The 19,158-nt window shown below is 34.2% G+C and overlaps 1 protein-coding gene across 7 annotated transcripts in view; it reads right to left on the bottom strand.

Moving 5' to 3' along the window:
• Window positions 1-118: 118 nt before the first annotated feature.
• LOC105424476 (neural-cadherin-like) overlaps window positions 119-19,158 on the bottom strand; it is a 188,352-nt gene continuing 169,312 nt past the window's right edge. For all 7 annotated transcript variants that reach the window (XM_089073134.1, XM_089073133.1, XM_089073136.1 and 4 more), the window contains 23 exons: window positions 18,201-18,344; window positions 16,642-16,757; window positions 16,055-16,219; window positions 15,793-15,930; window positions 14,908-15,094; window positions 14,351-14,584; window positions 13,663-13,835; window positions 13,087-13,236; window positions 12,486-12,791; window positions 12,008-12,281; window positions 11,660-11,868; window positions 11,204-11,536; window positions 10,811-11,017; window positions 10,409-10,680; window positions 9,954-10,159; window positions 9,732-9,874; window positions 8,965-9,576; window positions 8,194-8,494; window positions 7,698-7,887; window positions 7,385-7,626; window positions 6,521-6,736; window positions 6,288-6,443; window positions 119-5,988 (listed from right to left, as the gene is read on the bottom strand). In XM_089073134.1, the coding sequence (XP_088929260.1) occupies window positions 5,879-5,988; window positions 6,288-6,443; window positions 6,521-6,736; window positions 7,385-7,626; window positions 7,698-7,887; window positions 8,194-8,494; window positions 8,965-9,576; window positions 9,732-9,874; window positions 9,954-10,159; window positions 10,409-10,680; window positions 10,811-11,017; window positions 11,204-11,536; window positions 11,660-11,868; window positions 12,008-12,281; window positions 12,486-12,791; window positions 13,087-13,236; window positions 13,663-13,835; window positions 14,351-14,584; window positions 14,908-15,094; window positions 15,793-15,930; window positions 16,055-16,219; window positions 16,642-16,757; window positions 18,201-18,344 (5,084 nt within the window). In that variant the 3' untranslated portion in view covers window positions 119-5,878. The remainder of the gene's footprint in view (window positions 5,989-6,287; window positions 6,444-6,520; window positions 6,737-7,384; window positions 7,627-7,697; window positions 7,888-8,193; window positions 8,495-8,964; window positions 9,577-9,731; window positions 9,875-9,953; window positions 10,160-10,408; window positions 10,681-10,810; window positions 11,018-11,203; window positions 11,537-11,659; window positions 11,869-12,007; window positions 12,282-12,485; window positions 12,792-13,086; window positions 13,237-13,662; window positions 13,836-14,350; window positions 14,585-14,907; window positions 15,095-15,792; window positions 15,931-16,054; window positions 16,220-16,641; window positions 16,758-18,200; window positions 18,345-19,158) is intronic.

The raw sequence follows: 19,158 nt of genomic DNA, 5'->3' as shown, positions 1-19,158 counted from the left end.
ATGCGACTATTTATAAAAAAAACGCGATAATTTCTTTGGTATGATATTCCATTCTCCAAATGATAATATGAAAAGGCTAATGATTTAATTCAATATGCTTTTGTCGTCACATTGACAGTTTTATGAAAAAGAAGGCATTTATTTCGTTCGAACTGAAGTGTAAAGTACAAATGGTATAGATAATAGTGGTAATAATATAATAATTATAATTGTTAATAAATATCAATTCAATTAATAATACGGTGTGTCCCAGTATACTGCGGATTATTAATATTATTATTATTATTATTATTATTATTATATATGGTAATTGTACTAACGGGATGTGTTCAGTGGCAGCGTTACATTATGTAATATGTATATCTTACAGTGGTTTCTCTTTTTGTCGATTGACAGTTCATTCTCTTTATAATAAATCCATCATTTTTGCTTTACGAATATTATCTGTACTTCGCTCTGAAACTAATCCACGACATTAAAAAGATTACCTCTCCTAAATTGCTCTAAATTTTGAAAGCAAATCATTCTTTGAAATTCATATCTTAACTTTTCATCGATATTCATTTGATATCATTCTAATAAAGTATGAATTTTTAATCGATTTCTTCTGTATAAAATACATTGTTCTCAAATGTGTTGATGCATTCTGCATCTTCTTTATACACTGAAAACATTTTATAAAAGAACATTTTTAATAGAGTAAACGGAAAAGATTCAAATATATTATATACTATATACTTGTTTAGTTCTATTTTAATCAATATTACAATTTTTAATTTAGAAATCTGTAATATTTAATTATTAATATTTTTATAAAAATGCTATCTTTTGTAAAAGTAAATACAGTTATTTAAAGAATCCATATGATAAAGACAAATTGATATTGAAATTGAATCCATCGATAATGACAAAAGGTTTTAAGAGAAGGAGAGGTGTCCTTTATTGCATTTCGTGAGATGCAATGAGGTGGACTAATTTCTTTCTGTCTTTATTCTTTCTCTTTCATTCGATTCTCATTTTTCAATTGAATGGAATTTGGTTGTGTTAATTATGTACGAGTTTGCTCGCGCTCGGCCCTATAGTACCCCGTTTACAAAGTATATCTTTGTGCACGATTAGGCAGTGCTCAGAAGAGGTTGGGGATATGTAGGATGAGCATAATCTTTTTTTCATCTTGCGATTGAAGGTATCAAAGAGAGACCCCCGATTGCGATAAAATGTAATGTAAAATGAGATCCTTTTAAAAAAATTTCGTAAGTACATACATAGACAAATTCCCATATTACAAAAGACATTCAGGTTTATAATCCTCGATTATAACGCCAATTTTTAAGATTATACGCGCGAATGAAGCAAGCAGAGACTAATCTAATTTAACGATGATTTTGAGCCGAATCTTTTAATTATATTATATTAATATTAATTATCGCAACAGTTGCATTGGAATGGACTTAAGGAACGTGTCGTTGCTTTAATTTCCCTTATTCGAACAGTTATGTTTTGCTTTTCCAAATAAATTGCTCTTTTGTTCGAATATTTTTTGTCTTTTTGTAACTCGTCGATCTTTTCATCGGAAATCTTCAAACCGTTAAATGTAAGTACGATTGAAGTCAGTCGGTCGCAAATGAAATTGTCCTGAGCGTTTTTCTTGAGCGACAATTTCGCGGACTCTGTTTCCTGATTTATTTCTTAACATCTTGGATCTTATACAAAAATTGAAACCAATATTATCGTAAATTAAGTTTCCAATATTACAAAAAATAAAATATTATAAAAAATGTTTTATTGACCCTTATGAATAATAATCGTATTTGAGTATAATCTGCAATATTAATCAATATATCTGCAATATCAAGCAGATTATTTTCATGTTTTTATTGTATCATAACTTCCATTCTTTAAAATGTACTAAATTTCTTTAAAATGTATTAAAATAATATTTAAAATGTCGCTCTTAAAATTTTAAGAAATCATGAGGTATCTAAAAAAAATAGTTATCAGTTTAAACTTCTGTTAGATAGTTTTTCAGAGCTTTGCATAATTGAGATTGGTCTTAATTTTTGCATTTTTTTATATTTCGGAATTTTATATTCCACTTCTGTCATATATTTCTCGATCAGCGCATTTTAAGCGTGTACACATTTTGCTTCTCAAAGGTTTTGCATAAAACAATTGAGGTGTACGGGTCGAGCGAATGGAGGAGACTTTGAGCCTTGTCGATATATCGACACGCGATCAATCGCTATTACAGATCTTTGTGTCAAGTTTGCACGATTATAAGAGTGCAAATCTGATTGTATCAAGTCAGGTTTACAATAGTTACAATCAATCTTGAAATAATATTTAATTCAAATTGTTAAACAAATTTAAACATGGGTTTTTCGTACAAATTAATAGATACATTATTTTAAAAATAAGTAAAATAAATATTTGCTATATTTTAATTATTATTTATTTAAAAGGATAATAATATTATGCCTTTTTTCCCTTGACTTTTGAGTCAAATGAGCGATCAATCGCATCTCATCGACATATACACTCGCATAATTAGGCTGCATTTCGGTTGTTTTTTTTTTTTTTTGCCACTGCACACACGCGATGCGCGCTCGCGCGCTACTCAATACAGTTATTTAACAATAATTCTTTCGTCCTCCAATAACCCCATTCAAATACTGTCTCTGCTTAGAATCTACTTGATGGGATTGAGGAATGATAGGAGTGTCTGGAAAAACTAAGGGATCTAGGATGAACGGGCTTCGATGAATTGGACGTGCGAACACCGAAAGATTATATTTTTTTTTTATTTATCACGTATAACTAAATATATAATAATCAAAATTTCTGTAAAATACAAAAACTTTTCAGAAATTTCTTTGAAGCTTTAAGTAAATTACTCTTATTTCGGTGAAGACAAGTTTAAATAAATTTCTGTCTAAATTTTGAAAAAAAGGTAACTCTTCTCCTTTCCATTTGAAATTCTTTGCAGTCAATGATTCCATTAAATATAAAATTGAATTGTGAATACTAAGGAAAGTTCAAGACGAGGAAACTATAATGAAAAACTTCAGAACAGAATTGCAACTATTGCTACTGAAATTATTGCTCGAGATGGGATTATTGCTGTGTCATAACGCGATGATAAAATTACGTCAGACAATTCGTTGTAATTCGAAAAAAATCTACTTCTACTTCTCAAAAATTCTACCATTAATCTTCCCGTGAAGTCACTTGATAATTTAGCATTAAGATCATTTTATTGGATAATCATCACTGTAACGACTATTGTCGCCACAGTTATCTAAGTCACAGTTATCTCAAGTTGCAAAGAAGCAATTGTTAAACCCGAGCAACACAAACGTCTAGAAAATTTCCAAATCTCTCGTAAATATTTCTCAAATGTCCTCTAAATGTCTTTTGCTTCATTGGATAATCGCTCGGTGCTCGCAGTCTTCGAGGAACGATAAAATGGGACGTGTACTGCTGTAAATATACGCAACTTAATATCACAAATTCGTTGAAAAACCATACGCAAACACGATCATTGGTAGGACAATTATACAGCGATGCGCAGTGACGCAAATACTGCGCGGCGCCGGCACACTCATACACATGTTAATTACAATATTCGTACAAGTGCTTACGACGTACTCTTAACGCCTTCCCCTTGCGGCCTCTCTTTCTCTCTCTCTCTCTCTCTCTCTCTCCCTAACCAGTAAATTGACTATTAATATTCCCGTTGAGAATTTTACAGGTTCAGTCGAGGCTCGGTGCGTGGAAAGTTTCTTCCGCGAAAGGCGCGACTACATAATAAACGCGTGCACGAGGCGTCGAGAGATGTCGAAGAGCTCGTCGAGCTTCATTTCTCATTTGGATGAAACTTTTAAGTTGATTTTTTTTTCAATAACATTCGCATAATTAATTAATTATGATCAATGACAAGTCTTTTTATATACAGAAAATCTTAATCCTCATTCGTTAATTATTCAATCTGAGGGATTGTGTCAATAATTATCTAATTTTATATAGCAATCTTTTTTCATGCAAAAATGTATTTTGTTGAGATTATTTCATTTCGGAGTGCAGAAAGAATTTCGACGGTTTACTAAAAATTCGTAAAAATTTCTAACAATTAATTTCTAATTTCTAATTTCTAATTTTAAATTTTTTTTAAAGGAGCTTCAATGCATGTAACTATAAGTATAAGTCACTTTGTGAGAAATGCTGTAAAAAGATGCTGTCTACAGCGAAACGATATATCAATGAGCTATTCGAGATGACTAGAATAAAATCCTGCCACATTTTTCTCTTTCTTTCCTCGACTCCTTGTGCACGCGTAGACATATCCCGCGCCGTGTTCTTCGCGCTCCGAATCCTCCTATCTCCTTCGAGATGACGTAAAATAAATATTAAAACTATATCGAGATATATCAACGGTGAGCATAGTTTAGCGAATGCGAATCTCATCTCTCGTGTTGTCTGTATGTTCGTATGTGTCCTCTGTCTGTATGTATATGTATAATATATATTTGTATTTATATATTTATATATATATTTATATTTGTATTTATATTTAGACTTTATGTCCGCTATACCGTAATTATAATAATTACACTGCGCGCGCGGTAACTCGTGCTCTCTTCTTCTTTCAACGGACTTTTCCCGCTAATCATTTTCCCTTTTCATCTCGTCGCGCGCTTCTATATAAATCCATATTTATAATATATATATATAATATATTATAATATTTAATAATATAATGCTATCAGTAATGAGGATGGCGATGACGATGACGACAATGAGCCGATGTCGCGACAACTAACGATATCTTAACGGTAATTCCTATTATGGCAGACTATCTACGATAGGATCGTCCGTCATGAACGAGAGTGCGTTGCTTTCCAGGACTCCTCCGCATTCAGGACAACGAAATGTACTCGTCGAGGATACATCCCGCGGGACTCGTGCAGGAGAGCAAAGAAACAAGGAGTACGCGCGACGTAGAAACGAAGAATCGCCGCTGACGACGAGTCATGCCGTCTTTGAACAGTATCGTCGTGTTAACATATGTGTGCGTGTCCGTATGTATGTATATGAGAATGTATGTGTATGCGAATATGTGTGAATGCCCTTGATTAATGTCGTTACAACACATCTAATACGTTCGCCCAATTCGCGACATTAAATAAATGAACGAATCCCGGCTGCGCGAGGACGACACGCCGATCTAAGATCCGACATTGACGACAACGACGCGATATTATACCTACACGTATATATGTATATATAAGTGTATGCGTGGGTGATTGATTTTTACCGTTTTTTACGATGGTGACCGTGATGAGTAGAATCGATGCGATGGGAGAGGGATCCGTTAGAAAAAGTCTCATCGCGTGTCTTTGGATATTTCACTACGTTTTTTTTTTTTTTACGTATAACGTACTATACAGATAGGTATATGCTGCGACTTCTCCGCCTTCTCGTTTACCATCTTTCTACGTGTGCCGTCGCGTTATTGCAACGTTCCTTTTGCACCTTCGACCCCGAAGTATGACGTGCATGTCTGTGCGTGTTGTACGCACGCACCGCGGATGACATAATATGCGGCATGACGCGATACGTGCGACAAGCACGTGTAATTAGTACTTTCACTAGCTGCACAACTACGAGGAAGTTGTCTCTCGCCGTTCGTTGAGGATTCATCACTCCTGGCGAGGGGGAGGCATACTCTTCCTTTCCCTTGAGATCCTTCGAATGTTCGCGATGGCGATGTGACGGATCAGGTCGTCTCGATTAGGGCGTCACGAACGCCCACTCGGATGATATGAATCGCGTGACTCGGTGTGACGTCGTTTGGAGATTTTGCTTTATGCCCGGCTGATTATTCCTCCTCCTCGCTCTCTTCCGCGGGACCGTACATGTCGGCCAGTTTGTCGAATCTTGGGCCCCAGGCACCTAAATATTCGTACTCATGTTGCTCGTCATCCGTACCTACAATCAGAAAATTTATTAAAAAATTGATATATTAACGTGTGTTTATGTATACACGAAGAATAGATTTTCGCAAAATTAAAAAAAAATGTTTAAAAATTTTATTATAATATATAATATTTAAAAATTTGTTGTAACGCCGAATTATTTTTGTTAATATTTGAGAAATGAGAATTATTTTTGTTAATATTTGAAAATTGTAATTTTTTCTAAAAAACTTTTAGGGAAAGAGATATGTGGTTTTTTAAACAAAATATATAAAATGTTAAATATCTTAAAAAAATCTCTTTCTTACGTACCGGAAGCTAATGACTCTAAAGACCCCGCGGTGCTTCCGCCACCTTCATAGGCGTAATTCCGTAAATCGTCGAAGGGTGGTGCGTTTGGATCACTATCAGCCCTCTTCTTATGATCCTCGATAAAAACGCCCACATTCGGCTCCGGTCCAAGTGGATCTGAGAATAATTCGATTATTCTTTAGTTTTCTTAAATTATCTTATCGCTTTACAATCGGCCGAGAAATAAAACGTACAGGCTATTTTACACGGAGGCAGTTTGCCACCCATTTCCGGTATCGGGCCACCAATTGGGATCTGCAAAGGTGTGATATCGAATGCGGTCATGTCGTCCTCTCCGCCACCCTCGTCGTCGTAATTGATGATATTTTCTCTCACATCGTCGTCTGGGCCGGGATACTTTATGTGCGCTTCTCGTCTTCTGTTATAAACAACGAATACCAACACGAGAACTGCAAATTACGATATTAACAGAATTAGTTTGCATGATTTGTATTGGATAAAATCAATTATTATCAATATATTGAAATAATACTTCTCTTGTAAAAGTTCAAGCAAGTGCAAAGTGTAACACAGCAGTAATGTAATACGATATTGCAATAAAACAGGTGTCAGTCTTATCAATGGGAACATCATTCTCGAAACAAAAATTTACATTCAGGAAATCTTGTGCAATTTTTATGTGCGGTTTTGATTAATGTAATGCAATAAGCATAACGTTTGCATAACATATAACGCAAAGTGCATTGCGAAGAAAAATTAAAGCAGAAATATAAGGAGAAAATACATAAGGAGAAAATAATGTAAAAATAGGTGTGTAAATAGAAAGGAAAATAAAATGAAAAGACATAAACTTTTGTAACAAAACTTTTATTTTTCGAAATTAGTTTTCAGTTGCCGCAAAAATAAGAACTGAAACATAATTAAACATGCTTAAAAACATAAAATAAAAGCAATATTTTTAAAAATTCGCAGTAATACGTAAAACAAAAAGTTTCAATAGAAAAAAACAAGAGGCATGCATCAAATTATATACTTAATAATCTAAATATTTAACAACAGTTCTATATACTATCTTCTATATACTTCTATATACTAACCAAGAATGATTAACAGACAGACGAGAATCGCCGCTAATGCTCCCATGCTTAATTTGAGCGTTTGACCTTCTTGGACCAGTTCGCAATTCTCGCCCCAGAAACCGTCAGGACAAATGCATCGGTATCGGAATCGCGGATCCTGATTGATGCATCTGCCACCGTTTAGGCAGGGATAGTCAATGCACTCGTTCTTGTCCATGCATCCTTTGTTATCTGGTGAAGGAATTCTTCCCTCTCCGCAACTGTGATGAAAAACATAATGATATCGATTGTCTCAAAGATAAATGAAGTCGTCGATAGTAATGATATTTACGTGCAGTCGTATTCGTTCCAGAGATCGATACATTCAAATGGATCCTGACAAATGACATTGGCGCACGGTTTATTCGATGGACAATTTCTTTCCAGGTTTCGCGCCATCGTTGCTTGACCCCATTGAGTTCCGTTCATGGCTGGCGGTAGTGGAAGATGTTTTCCTTCTAATCTTATATCGTCCAAACAACCTAAAATTTGTATTAAAATTATACAATTATTAATCAATTTATTCTGTTTTGTAAAAAATTATGTTAAGATTCTCATGAAATAGAATTAATTCGATTTCTCTTTATTTCTCAGATAAAAAGTTAGATGTTTAATGTTTTATGTATTTTATTCAAAATATTTTGTTTTATTTATTCATCGGAGCGATAAATCATAATAAAAAAATTAAGTTGTCTTTTAATTATTCGCTGAATATAATAACTTAATCTAAGTATTATTATTTAAAAGCGCATCCATATTTAATTTCTTCGTCAAGTGATTCAACTTACCCTTCTGATAATCCGCGTATACTTCAAATGTACGGACACCAGTGTATTCCGCCTTGCCACCCGCGTAGACACCTTCTTGTTTATCGACGAGGAGCCATTGATGGCCCTCGAAGGAAAAAGTTTCATTGAATCTTCGTCCTTCGCCACCGTCCAACTCCAAAGTTGCAGCGGATCCATATCTCGACACTCTAACCGTATGCCATTGGCCATCATCAACTGCGATTGCTGAAAGCCAAATATCTCGCTCTTCTGTCCTAAGACTATTCAGATTATACCTGAAGTGCAGTCTGCTGTCTTTGATCTGAAATTGTATATATGAATAAATGTTTCAGAGAGTTTGTTAAATCTTTCTTCAATAAACATAATTTGAAAGTGATGCATGTTGCAGTCGAAAATATTTAAAAATCTAACGATTTTGAAGACCTACTTGAAGTCATAGCAAAGAAATACTAAAAAGTTATTTTAAATAAAGTTTGTATATAATGCATTTTATAAATAAAAATATCGCATATTTTATGATTAAATATTCCATTTATGAAGTAAATAAATCTGTTTAATTAAAAGCAGATTTACACAAAACCAGCTCATGCAAGAGATGACTGAAATCGAAATACTATAAATTCATTGTTTATGACGTTTTAAAATAGTGAATAAATAATTCTGGATAAATAAAACATGTTGGAATAATAATAGTTTCATAAGAGGATTTAGGAAATATTTATCGAGCAAAAATAATTGTTTAATAATTCACGAAATGTGTTGCTCACTCACCTCCAAAATGGCGTATTCCCTGTTGTGTTGATCGCTCACTCGGAACAGTTCACCGTGAATCTCTCGGGTGCGGAATCTGAGTTGCACCTGGGTGGAATATTTGTCCGGTTCGAAGGACAGTGCGTATTTGACGTAGCTCTGAGGCTTAAAGGTGGTCGGGATCGTCGGTGTCATGCATCCGGGACCAGTCCAGCCTGGATTGCACTGGCATCTCGCCTCGGTGAAGCTGCCCACGCAAGTGCCGTGTTCCCAGCAGCGGAAGGTCGATTCTTGATTGTTGCAGATCTCCTCTGTCTGCGGGCAACCAGCAACGCTGTTCCGCGAGAGACCCGGATGTGCGAGATCGTACAGTTTGCTGTTGTGAAAGAGATTCTTAATGCAGCCGTCGAAACCCTTGCCCACTGGCATGTGCTTCCATTTGTAGTGCGTCGGATCGAATTGCTCCACGTAAAGACCGCCGATCTGTAGCGGTGCGTTCACGTTCAGGTACTCGTTGAACGGCGGTATCGTGCCTGTGGCTTGGCAGGTAGTATCGTTGAATTCTGGCGGACTTCCGTCTTCCAGCTCGGACACTTCCGCGGATTTGCAATAATCGATGATGAGCTTCACGGTCTAGATAATATTCAAGTCATTTAGAATTGTTTTGTATTTGTGGAAATATGATAAAAGTCTGTCATTTCGACACACATATTGTGTGTATTTTCACATAGCGCATCAAAATAATTTTGCAAATAATATCAATTTTGATATAATATCAATTATTTTACCTCTGTATTCCAGAAAATGTCAAGTCGGTGCCACTCGCCGTCGTCCAAGGTTTTCTTTGGTTTCACTTTTAATTCTAAAGTGCCGGATCCAAAGTCGATCAGTAGCCTCGGTATTCCGCGTTCCAATTCGACCGAAATGAAGTCTGTTGACATATGTTTTGCATAATTAAATTATTGACACGCCATTAGAAATATGAAAATTCAAAAGATTAAAAATCTCACCAGAAACCATTATTTCATCGACTTCGGGAGGAACAATCGGACCATTATACAATAATAATCCATCAGACTTTCTCGTAATAAATTCGAAGCTCAAGTGGCTGTTATCGCACATTTCCAAAGCAGGATACCATGCCCAACCATTGCCTCGAAAACTTCTGGCGGTCTGTTGACACCTCGGACCGTTATAGCCAGATGGACATTGACACCTAGAATTGTAAAATACATAATTAATTAAAGTAAAACACATAATTAATTAAAGTACAAGTTTAAGAAAGTAGAGATTGTTTAAGAGATAATTTTCAAAATTCTATCTTTACATTTTTTTAATTTATTTTTCTTAAGATTTTTTTGCAAGCAAATTTTACTCGCGTAAAATATGTATGTAATGTAAGAATGCCTCTCATATGTATGTATGCAGAATGTCTCTCAATAGAGTTTAATTGATTTCGACTTACGATAATCCAAACCGGTCTTCCACACAGCGTCCGCCATTATAGCAGGGGCTGTTTCTGCAGGATTCACCCTTGCTGAAATTCCGCGCTCCGCAGGTACACTCGGCTATTACATCCACGCGTACGCCGACAAGTGCGGTCCTATTCGCATTCACCATGTATGGCAAATTGCTAATGTCGAGGGTGTTTGTACAGCTCCCCTCGCACATCTCGTTCTCGTAATAACATTCGTCGATGCCGACCATAGTTATGTTGATACCCACATCTTTCTCGATCTGTCAATCGAAAATATAATTTAATTAACGCGTTACATTGTTAATTTATTTGAATAACGAGTTTCTTTATTCAATATAATTTTTTAAAACATTTGGGATATTATCTAATGGTTTCTAAAGCGACATTTACCTCTTCGCGATGCATAAGCACAATGCCATTAAGCCTGACTGGTTTATAGTACAAGGAACCATGTGCGGCGAATCTAACGTCTGTTAATGGTGGATGTACTCTCCTTAATTGCACACTGAAAACGTCCACGTTTTCTCTGTCTATATTCAACAGATGCGACAGTTTGTCCCTAAATAGATCCGCTTTGCTTCGTGACAGAGTTTGATTCTGAAAATCGAATAAATCTCATAATATTATTCCACGAACAAAAACACAAAAATTAAAAAAAAACAGAAATTTATTTATTAAAAAAAGTTTATTGGTTATTAGTTATTAGTTATAAATATGATTGTGCGATATACATATTATATATTTATTATAGGATTTGTTAGGGTAAGATTTCAAGACTCTCACCTGATAATTCCAGACTCGAATGAAGTCCTCATCTGTTATCCCGGCTATTCGAACCGAGCCTGAATTTAGTACTGCCTCATGCGGAATACTTTTAACAGTGACGGTCACGTTGGCGGGCACATCCGTTTGCGTATGCTTCCGATCGTAAACCTTAAATCTCAGATGATATTTGCCGTCGTGTGTGCCGGATTTCATGAAAATCATTCCCGAATCTTCGTCGAGCTTAAATTGCGCGTGCTCTAATCCTTCCCAGTAGAATTTTTTGTCCGGCAGATCCCAATCGTCTAGATCGTACACGTATACTCTACCTATCTCAGTATCCGGTGATTGTCCCTATAAATTAATTATAATTATAATTATATTTGATGGAATTTTTTGAATTTGTATTGCAGAAACTATAGAAAAAAATTATATTATAACATAATTGATTTGAATTAAAATAATGTAAATACGTACTGCATAGTTATATACAAAGATTTCCTTGGAGCCCGGTTGCATTTTATTATCGTTAACATCCCCTATAATAACCGTCAAGGTACTGGTCCCAGACATAGAAGGATTCCCGGAATCTTTGATGACAATAGGAATTAAGAACTCCTTTTGTTGTTCTCTATCAAAGGATCGCAAAGATGATACTACAGCCATTCCATCTCCATTCGCTCCCTCTAAAAAATTACGAGAGCACAAATGATAAATTACATTTTACGACGCATTTTTTTTTTTTTTGCTTAATTGAGATGAAGTTTAATATTGTAAAAAATAACTTTCCACGCTATACTAAATTTGTTAATTAACGAAACTTACTGTTATCGCTCTCAACTTTGAAGCTAGCTCTGATAACATCATTTGCATTGGGATCCATGCGGAAAGTAAACGGAGGGCCGTTGCTTCTCGATCGATCATCGTCATCGGTAGCGAGAATCTCGACGACCTTTTTGGTTTGCGCGTATTCCGGTAAAACTGGACGATAGTCCTTGAGGAATCTCGGCGGATTGTCGTTAATGTCTTGTACAACAACTGTCAGAGTAGCTGTCGCGGTTTTAGGTGGTATTCCATCGTCGATCGCCAAAATTTTAACCTGAGACAATAGATCGTTATATTTAATAACTTTTACAATTAATTTACATTTTAGCTCAGAATGTGTGTTGATAAATTTTTTAAAAATTTGTCAAATCATATATAATCTTAATTTTTTAATAGACAATATTTTTTACTATGACTATCTAATAATAATTAAATAACGTAACAAATTTTTTAAATATATTACATTGATATAATTTACCTGATGCCGAGGAGTTTCTTCGCGATCAAGACTCCTCTGTATCGATACAGTGCCATTTTCATTGATGAAGAACTGTCTCTTTCGATCGGAGCTTCTGTCAATGGAGTAGGAAACCTTGCTCTTACCACCTTGATCCGGATCAGTGGCCTTGAATGTTTCTAGGCTACTGCCTATGCGGGCATTCTCTGGCACGGTAGTCTCGATATTGGCTTTCTCGAATTGTGGCTGATTGTCATTGATATCTCGCAATTTCACGACTACCCAGGAATAGGCTACATGGTATTTATCGTTGTCATTGTCCTCGCCCTAGAAAAATGGTTGTCAATTCGATAAAATTATTACAAACAACGAAAAATTATCTTCATTTAATATTTTTATAATTTAATTAAGAAACGAAATTATTTCCCTTATAAAACTATTATTTTCAAAAAAACTTCAAAAGATGACTTTATTTAATTAAAAGCTTTATAAACGCGTATATAACTTAAATAGAACAATTTTTACAGAAAGTTATTAGAATATTTAATTAAAATCTTTTCATGCCTTGCTCTTCTCTATTTTTAAAATTTTATATATCTTATTTAATTTTCTTTTTGCTCACCTTATCATTCACTTGTATCCTAAACCTAAAGCCATTACTCTGCAGTTGGTCCTCGTAATCCAACGATTGCACAATTTTCAATGATCCTGTGCCATCATTGTTTCGTACCATAGTAAATTTGTCGGCACCATAACCACTGTTCTCGATTACCTGGAATAAATCGCGAATTATTTATTGGCTAAAATAAAAAATTAAATAAAATAAACTAGTGATTGTATTACTCAAATTTCGAAAATTCACATTGAAAGTTCGCATTATTTAAGTACATATCAATATATTGCTGATTAATCTTGTTTTATTTATAAAATTCTTAACATGTATGTTGTAATCATAAATTTTAATCTGGTAAACACTAATATATAAATAATATACATATGTATTCTTTTATTTATATATTAACATTTGCGTATTATATTGTGTAGCATTTTTTTTTAAATAATTACGCGATAAATAAAAAAATGATAGCATTAATTTTAAATAGAACGCAAAGGAACCTGGCCTGATTTTCCTAAGCATTTTATTTTGAAAACATTGTATTTTGATTAAAAATTTCGCGTCGTGAACATAATAGAATACCTTGTATTGGAATTTATTGGTTTCGTCCTCGTCGTGCACGGTTACAGTGAGTATCGGCATCTCTGGCAGATCTGGTCCTTCCGTCTCATCCACTTCGGTAAACCACTCGTCCTTCGTGAATTGCGGTGGCATGTCGTTTATGTCTTTGACCCGTATCGATGCCGTCCCGGTACCTGCCAAGAAATGCATAGAAATGCTGCAACGATGACTCTCAATGGAATACACCGGGCAGTACTTAAAATATGTAAAACGCTAAATATGAAATCGCTATATCGTTCTTGCGGAAATATTCGTTGATATTTCACACATATGATGATACGAACTTTCACATGAATACAAATGAATATCAAAAATGTAACTGATAAAAGACACATAGAGAGAAACGCAGTTGATAATATTTTATTAAATAAACATAAAATGTAATTAAAAAAAAGAATAGTCGACATCCTTTCATTTCTACAATGAATATTCTGATGAATATAATATCGTAGAAGTAAAGCAAAATTAATTTGTTTTAAATATTATTAACAATTATTAACATTTATTTTAAATTATATTATACCTAGGATATGAAAATATAATTGCGATAGCGAAGTTAATCATGAATGTAATATAGTATATAATTTAAAAAAGAATATATGAAAAATTTTTATTGGAATTAAAATTATAAATTAAAATAATTTTATACCCTTTAACCCCCCTCCATCCATTGCCACAACTTGTATAGAATAATCCGGAGTGCGTTCTCGATCCAAGCAGCATACAGCGGTCTTGATCACGCCAGTTTCCGATTCAATTTCAAAAATAGGTGAGCCAGTTTCCTCCTCGATGACATTCTTCTCGATGGAATAGATAAGCCTTGCATTCGTGCCTTCGTTTGGATCATCGTAGTCCACGGCTGTCATCGTCATCACCACCATTCCTAATAAAAAAGACATGGAATTTATTGGAATTTATTGGTTTAGAAAAAAAAAAAAAACATCCTTTAGTCAATCCTTTCGCTATTCCCGAGCTATCGATGAGACCAAATGATTAATCTCACGATAAGAGCGTTTCTCGATAAACCGATAAACTTCTCTTTATCTTTATCGCGAGCTTTAAAATATGCAAATCGTCTACGTCTCTCGCATAGATCTCCACGTAATAGCGTAAATGCGATGGAACGGGAATCTAATCAGCGTAACTCTAATGGCACGGGAATGTAACCGCGTCCGTGTATTGCCCCATCGGCTATCCCCCACAAACCTGCGGTGCCATTCTCGGTAACGTTGCCGAAGTAGACACCCTGCGGGAATATCGGGGCGTTGTCATTGATGTCCTTGAGGTTAACTTGGACGTCGGCGTAACCCACGAGACCCTCTCCACCCTCGTCCTGAGCAAACACGGTGAACCGCCACTGCGGCCGGCCGTTCGGTTGATCTCTGTCCAGTGGCTGTGACCGGAAGAAAAAGGAAAGTCACGCGCGAATCCTTTGAGAAACCGGTCAAACGGACCTCACGAGGACGTCGTATTGACACGGTCTTTACTCGAAACTCAATATCGTACTGCAGTACCGTACTGCCGATATTTGAATTATTCCATCGCAATATTGCATCGCGCGGCCACGTGCACAAATATGTACATTCTGTAGTCACAGAAGAATTAATTTCCGTGCTGACTAGGTGTCAAATTACGTCAGCTGTTTAAATACTAATGCGAAATCGGACCGAATGGGTTATTATTTGCCATCTTTTTAGACTTAAAAAATAAAATAAAATTTATCTCACATTAATTATGTGATAAAATAGTGTTATCTACTGCCTCTCTGAAAAATCAATTGAATAAAATTGTTTTACAACGCATTTATTAGTCTCGTAATTATTAATTAAAGGAATGTTATCATTATATTTTCTATTTTTGCTATTAATACCTTGAAGAGAATTTACGACGACTTTTATAATGCACAATAATAGTTATATTTAATGTTAACTTCAAACCTTTATATTATGCGAATGTAAAAAATTATATTAACAAATGTTTTTGTATGTCTAGTTAAATATTACATATATAAATGCAATAAATATCACGTTACTGTTTTAATTCTTTAAGGAATTGTTTTACCAAAGTGAATTGATTGATTTCGAAGCAAACCTTTAAAACAAAGATCTCTCCGCTCGTGCGGTTGATGTCGAACTTGCTGTTCGCAGGATTGTCAGGATCGATACCTTGCCCAGTTAAGAAGTAGACAATGTTTTGCGGTCTATCTTTGTCCCCATCGGTCGCGGTGACCTACGGTTCAAATATTAATTTTTAATTGACCACAAACTCTCCGCGGTTTAGATAAACATTTGGCACACTGGTAATTCAAAGTTCAATTTAACGATTACGTTACGATTAAGAAGAGCGTAATTACCCCAAGAACGCGTTTCGGCAAAGTTCTGTCGTCCTCTTCGGTAATTTGTGTTCTGTAATTTGGCCGCTCGAAGACGGGCGGGTTGTCGTTTACGTCTTTCACGTGAATTACAACCGTTGTGTAATTCTCTTTCAAGTTGTCGGAGGCAGTAAGCCGAAGCTCATACTGCAAGATGTACGCGCAAATTTTATGGTAAAATCAGATATTTAATTGGAATTTAATTATATTTATCTTATATATAATATAAATGAAGAGATGAAATAAATTAATTAAATTATATCTATCAATTGCAACATTTTTATTGTTGAAGATCTATAATAAAAAATACTGCATGCAATAAATAAAAACATGCGTCATATTTTTTTTTTAAATAAAAAAGCAGTTAACGTAAATTATTTAATTTCTTATTATTTAATAATTCTTGGGCTCTGATAACGAAAGTAAAAAAAGAATTATTGGAATTTCTTTTTTTAACAAGCGAGATATTGAATAAACTTCTGAGTAAACAAAGATCCTATGCAGCTATAAAGTATATTATGGCGCATATTCGCGCGGCACGCTCGGATGATATTTATAGCGATACCAACCCTCTTCCTCGTCTCATAGTCCAACGCACCCGCGACGTAAATGGCGCCGGTCATGTTTTTCACGGCGAATGCACCGCCTATGTTCCCGCTCGTGATCTCGTATCGAATACGCGAGGCTGCGACAGAAAGAAAGGGCATGCTTTTAATAAAAGCAAGACGCGACTCTCAACGACACTTTTGTTATAATCCGAATTCCGAGTTCTCGCAGCAGCGAATAAGAAAGTTTGGATGCTAGCACGGAGGAGCGAGAAGGGGTGACCACCTCCGATCGATCGCCATTCAAAGTCTACTCGATACTTTCGTTACCTAGCTCTCGATAATTCTCGCATTTCAAGATATGGGAGTAAAAGTTTCTTGACAAAAATGGTATTCAGTAAATTTGATTTTATGCTGACTCGTGAAATACAGAATATTCAAAAATCTGAATTCATGTATCTTTAATATTTTTTCATTCACAACCATAAATATCTATCTCTATTTTCTTTTTATTTCTGATATTTAAACATGTAGTTTTAGGACTACAATTTAAGATTTAGTATTATTGAATAATATTAGCAATATCAAATCTAGATTTATCCTATGTGTAGTTCGAGTTGCATCCAAAATTTTTAAATAAAATAAAATATCTGAAAGAACAATTACCAACACGCACATGAAAGAAAACGTACATCTACAAGCCGATTTCAATCATATATTTGCATTATTTATTGTATGTATATCGTCTCTTTAATGTTTTTACATCTTACAACTATGTATTCAGTTTAAAAAGAATGTAATAATTTAATGTTTAATTTATATATATTGTATATTTTGTCTTGTATATTTTGTATTCGAAAACGTACATATCAATTTCATCTGAATGTTTGTCAAATCATAAATTAAACATTTTCAAAATACATAACATGAAAATTCGCATGACAGTTTATTTGTTCGTATTATTCAAAAAGATTAAATATCGAGATAGAATAAATGAGACGATTTTACTTAATTTACATATGGAACACATTGCGCGGAACTTTCTGTACACAATCTGCGTTTTTATCGCATTCAGGGTTTAAATGCATTCAATGTGAAACAGATATTTTCATGAAACATGTTGACATGTAATTATTAATTTCGATATAACATGAATAATATGAATGATGGAGTAATAGAATGATTTGAATTTTCGGAAATGGTAATCCTTTTGAAACATGATAGTTGAAAATGACGTTTGCATTATATTCGCAAGAACTTCTATCCATCATGTTAAATCTGTCATCTCGTGACAAACGAGATCGTAATTTGGAATTCTCTCTCCATATCTCTCTAATTACCTTGTATGCTAAAATTAACACTGTACATATTTGCAATTAGCTACTCAAATATTTTCAAAATACATAGGTGTAATGAGCATTATTATAACATAATGAGAAATTTATTATTTATATATATATATATATATATATATATATATATATATATATATACATATATATGATTCATATTTTTAGCTTTATTTATTTATAAAGAATGATAATGATATACGATAATAATATTAAAAAAAAAAGAATACTTACACTCGTCGTGATCTTTGGCGGTGACGGTGAGCACCGTATGTTGAATGTCTTCATTTTCATCTACCTCAGCCTCGTAGAGGCCCTTGTCAAAATATGGGGGATTATCGTTCTTGTCGGCTATCCCAATGCGAATGAATTTTGTTACTGTAACATGTCAAAAGATTTTACACATTAAAGTAATTTTAAATTAAAAATATTACTTATATAAAAAGCTACATAATAATAGTTATATTAATAATTAATAGTTATTAATAGTTAATCGTCAGGAATACAAATTTTGTTTAATTGAACAAAAACGAGCCTTAAAAAATTAGTGTTTAGATAAATATTGTTTGAATTTTTATAGCTTACGAATAATAACAAATAATTTTATAAAGCATTGTAAAATAAATTAAAATGAAAAAAAATTTATTCAACTTTTCTTAGGTATATAAATATAAATGTTTCGCAAACAAATATCTTTTATATGCTGAATGTTTCTATACAATTTAAAACAATAGCTACCGTTCATCTTGTAGAAATAATTAATTAAATTAACGCATTGAATCGCAAATATTAAAGAAGAAAATATTATATTAAATCGTATATAAAAGAGAATTTCCGGATTGAAACATATTACCCTAACTTTAATCCTTGCATTATACATTCTCGCGTCTTGGTCTTAATGCACTTTGCACTAAAGTACGGAACTTAGATGATAAAGAATCCCGAACCGTTAATCATTTTTTCGCCCCGCTACGGAAATTTAAGATGGGCAATTACCGGTCACCGCAAGCAAAAAGGTTAAGTAGTTTCAGATAACGGCACTTCATTCCAGAAGTAGACATTTATTGATGGAACTAGGTTGCCCGTTAGAAGAAAAATGTATAATTGCGGGAGCTTTTTCTGGATTGGTACATTAAGCCCTTAACCGCATTTTATGACGGTAAGGAGAGCGGTAAACATCGATCAGTTCCGC

This window comes from Pogonomyrmex barbatus, unplaced genomic scaffold (assembly GCF_055798465.1).
Source record: "Pogonomyrmex barbatus isolate J1 unplaced genomic scaffold, ASM5579846v1 scaffold14, whole genome shotgun sequence".
NCBI classification, from domain to species: domain Eukaryota; kingdom Metazoa; phylum Arthropoda; class Insecta; order Hymenoptera; family Formicidae; genus Pogonomyrmex; species Pogonomyrmex barbatus.
The sequence above is the reverse complement of the archived record's forward strand: the minus strand, read 5'-3'. Positions and strand labels throughout refer to the sequence as shown.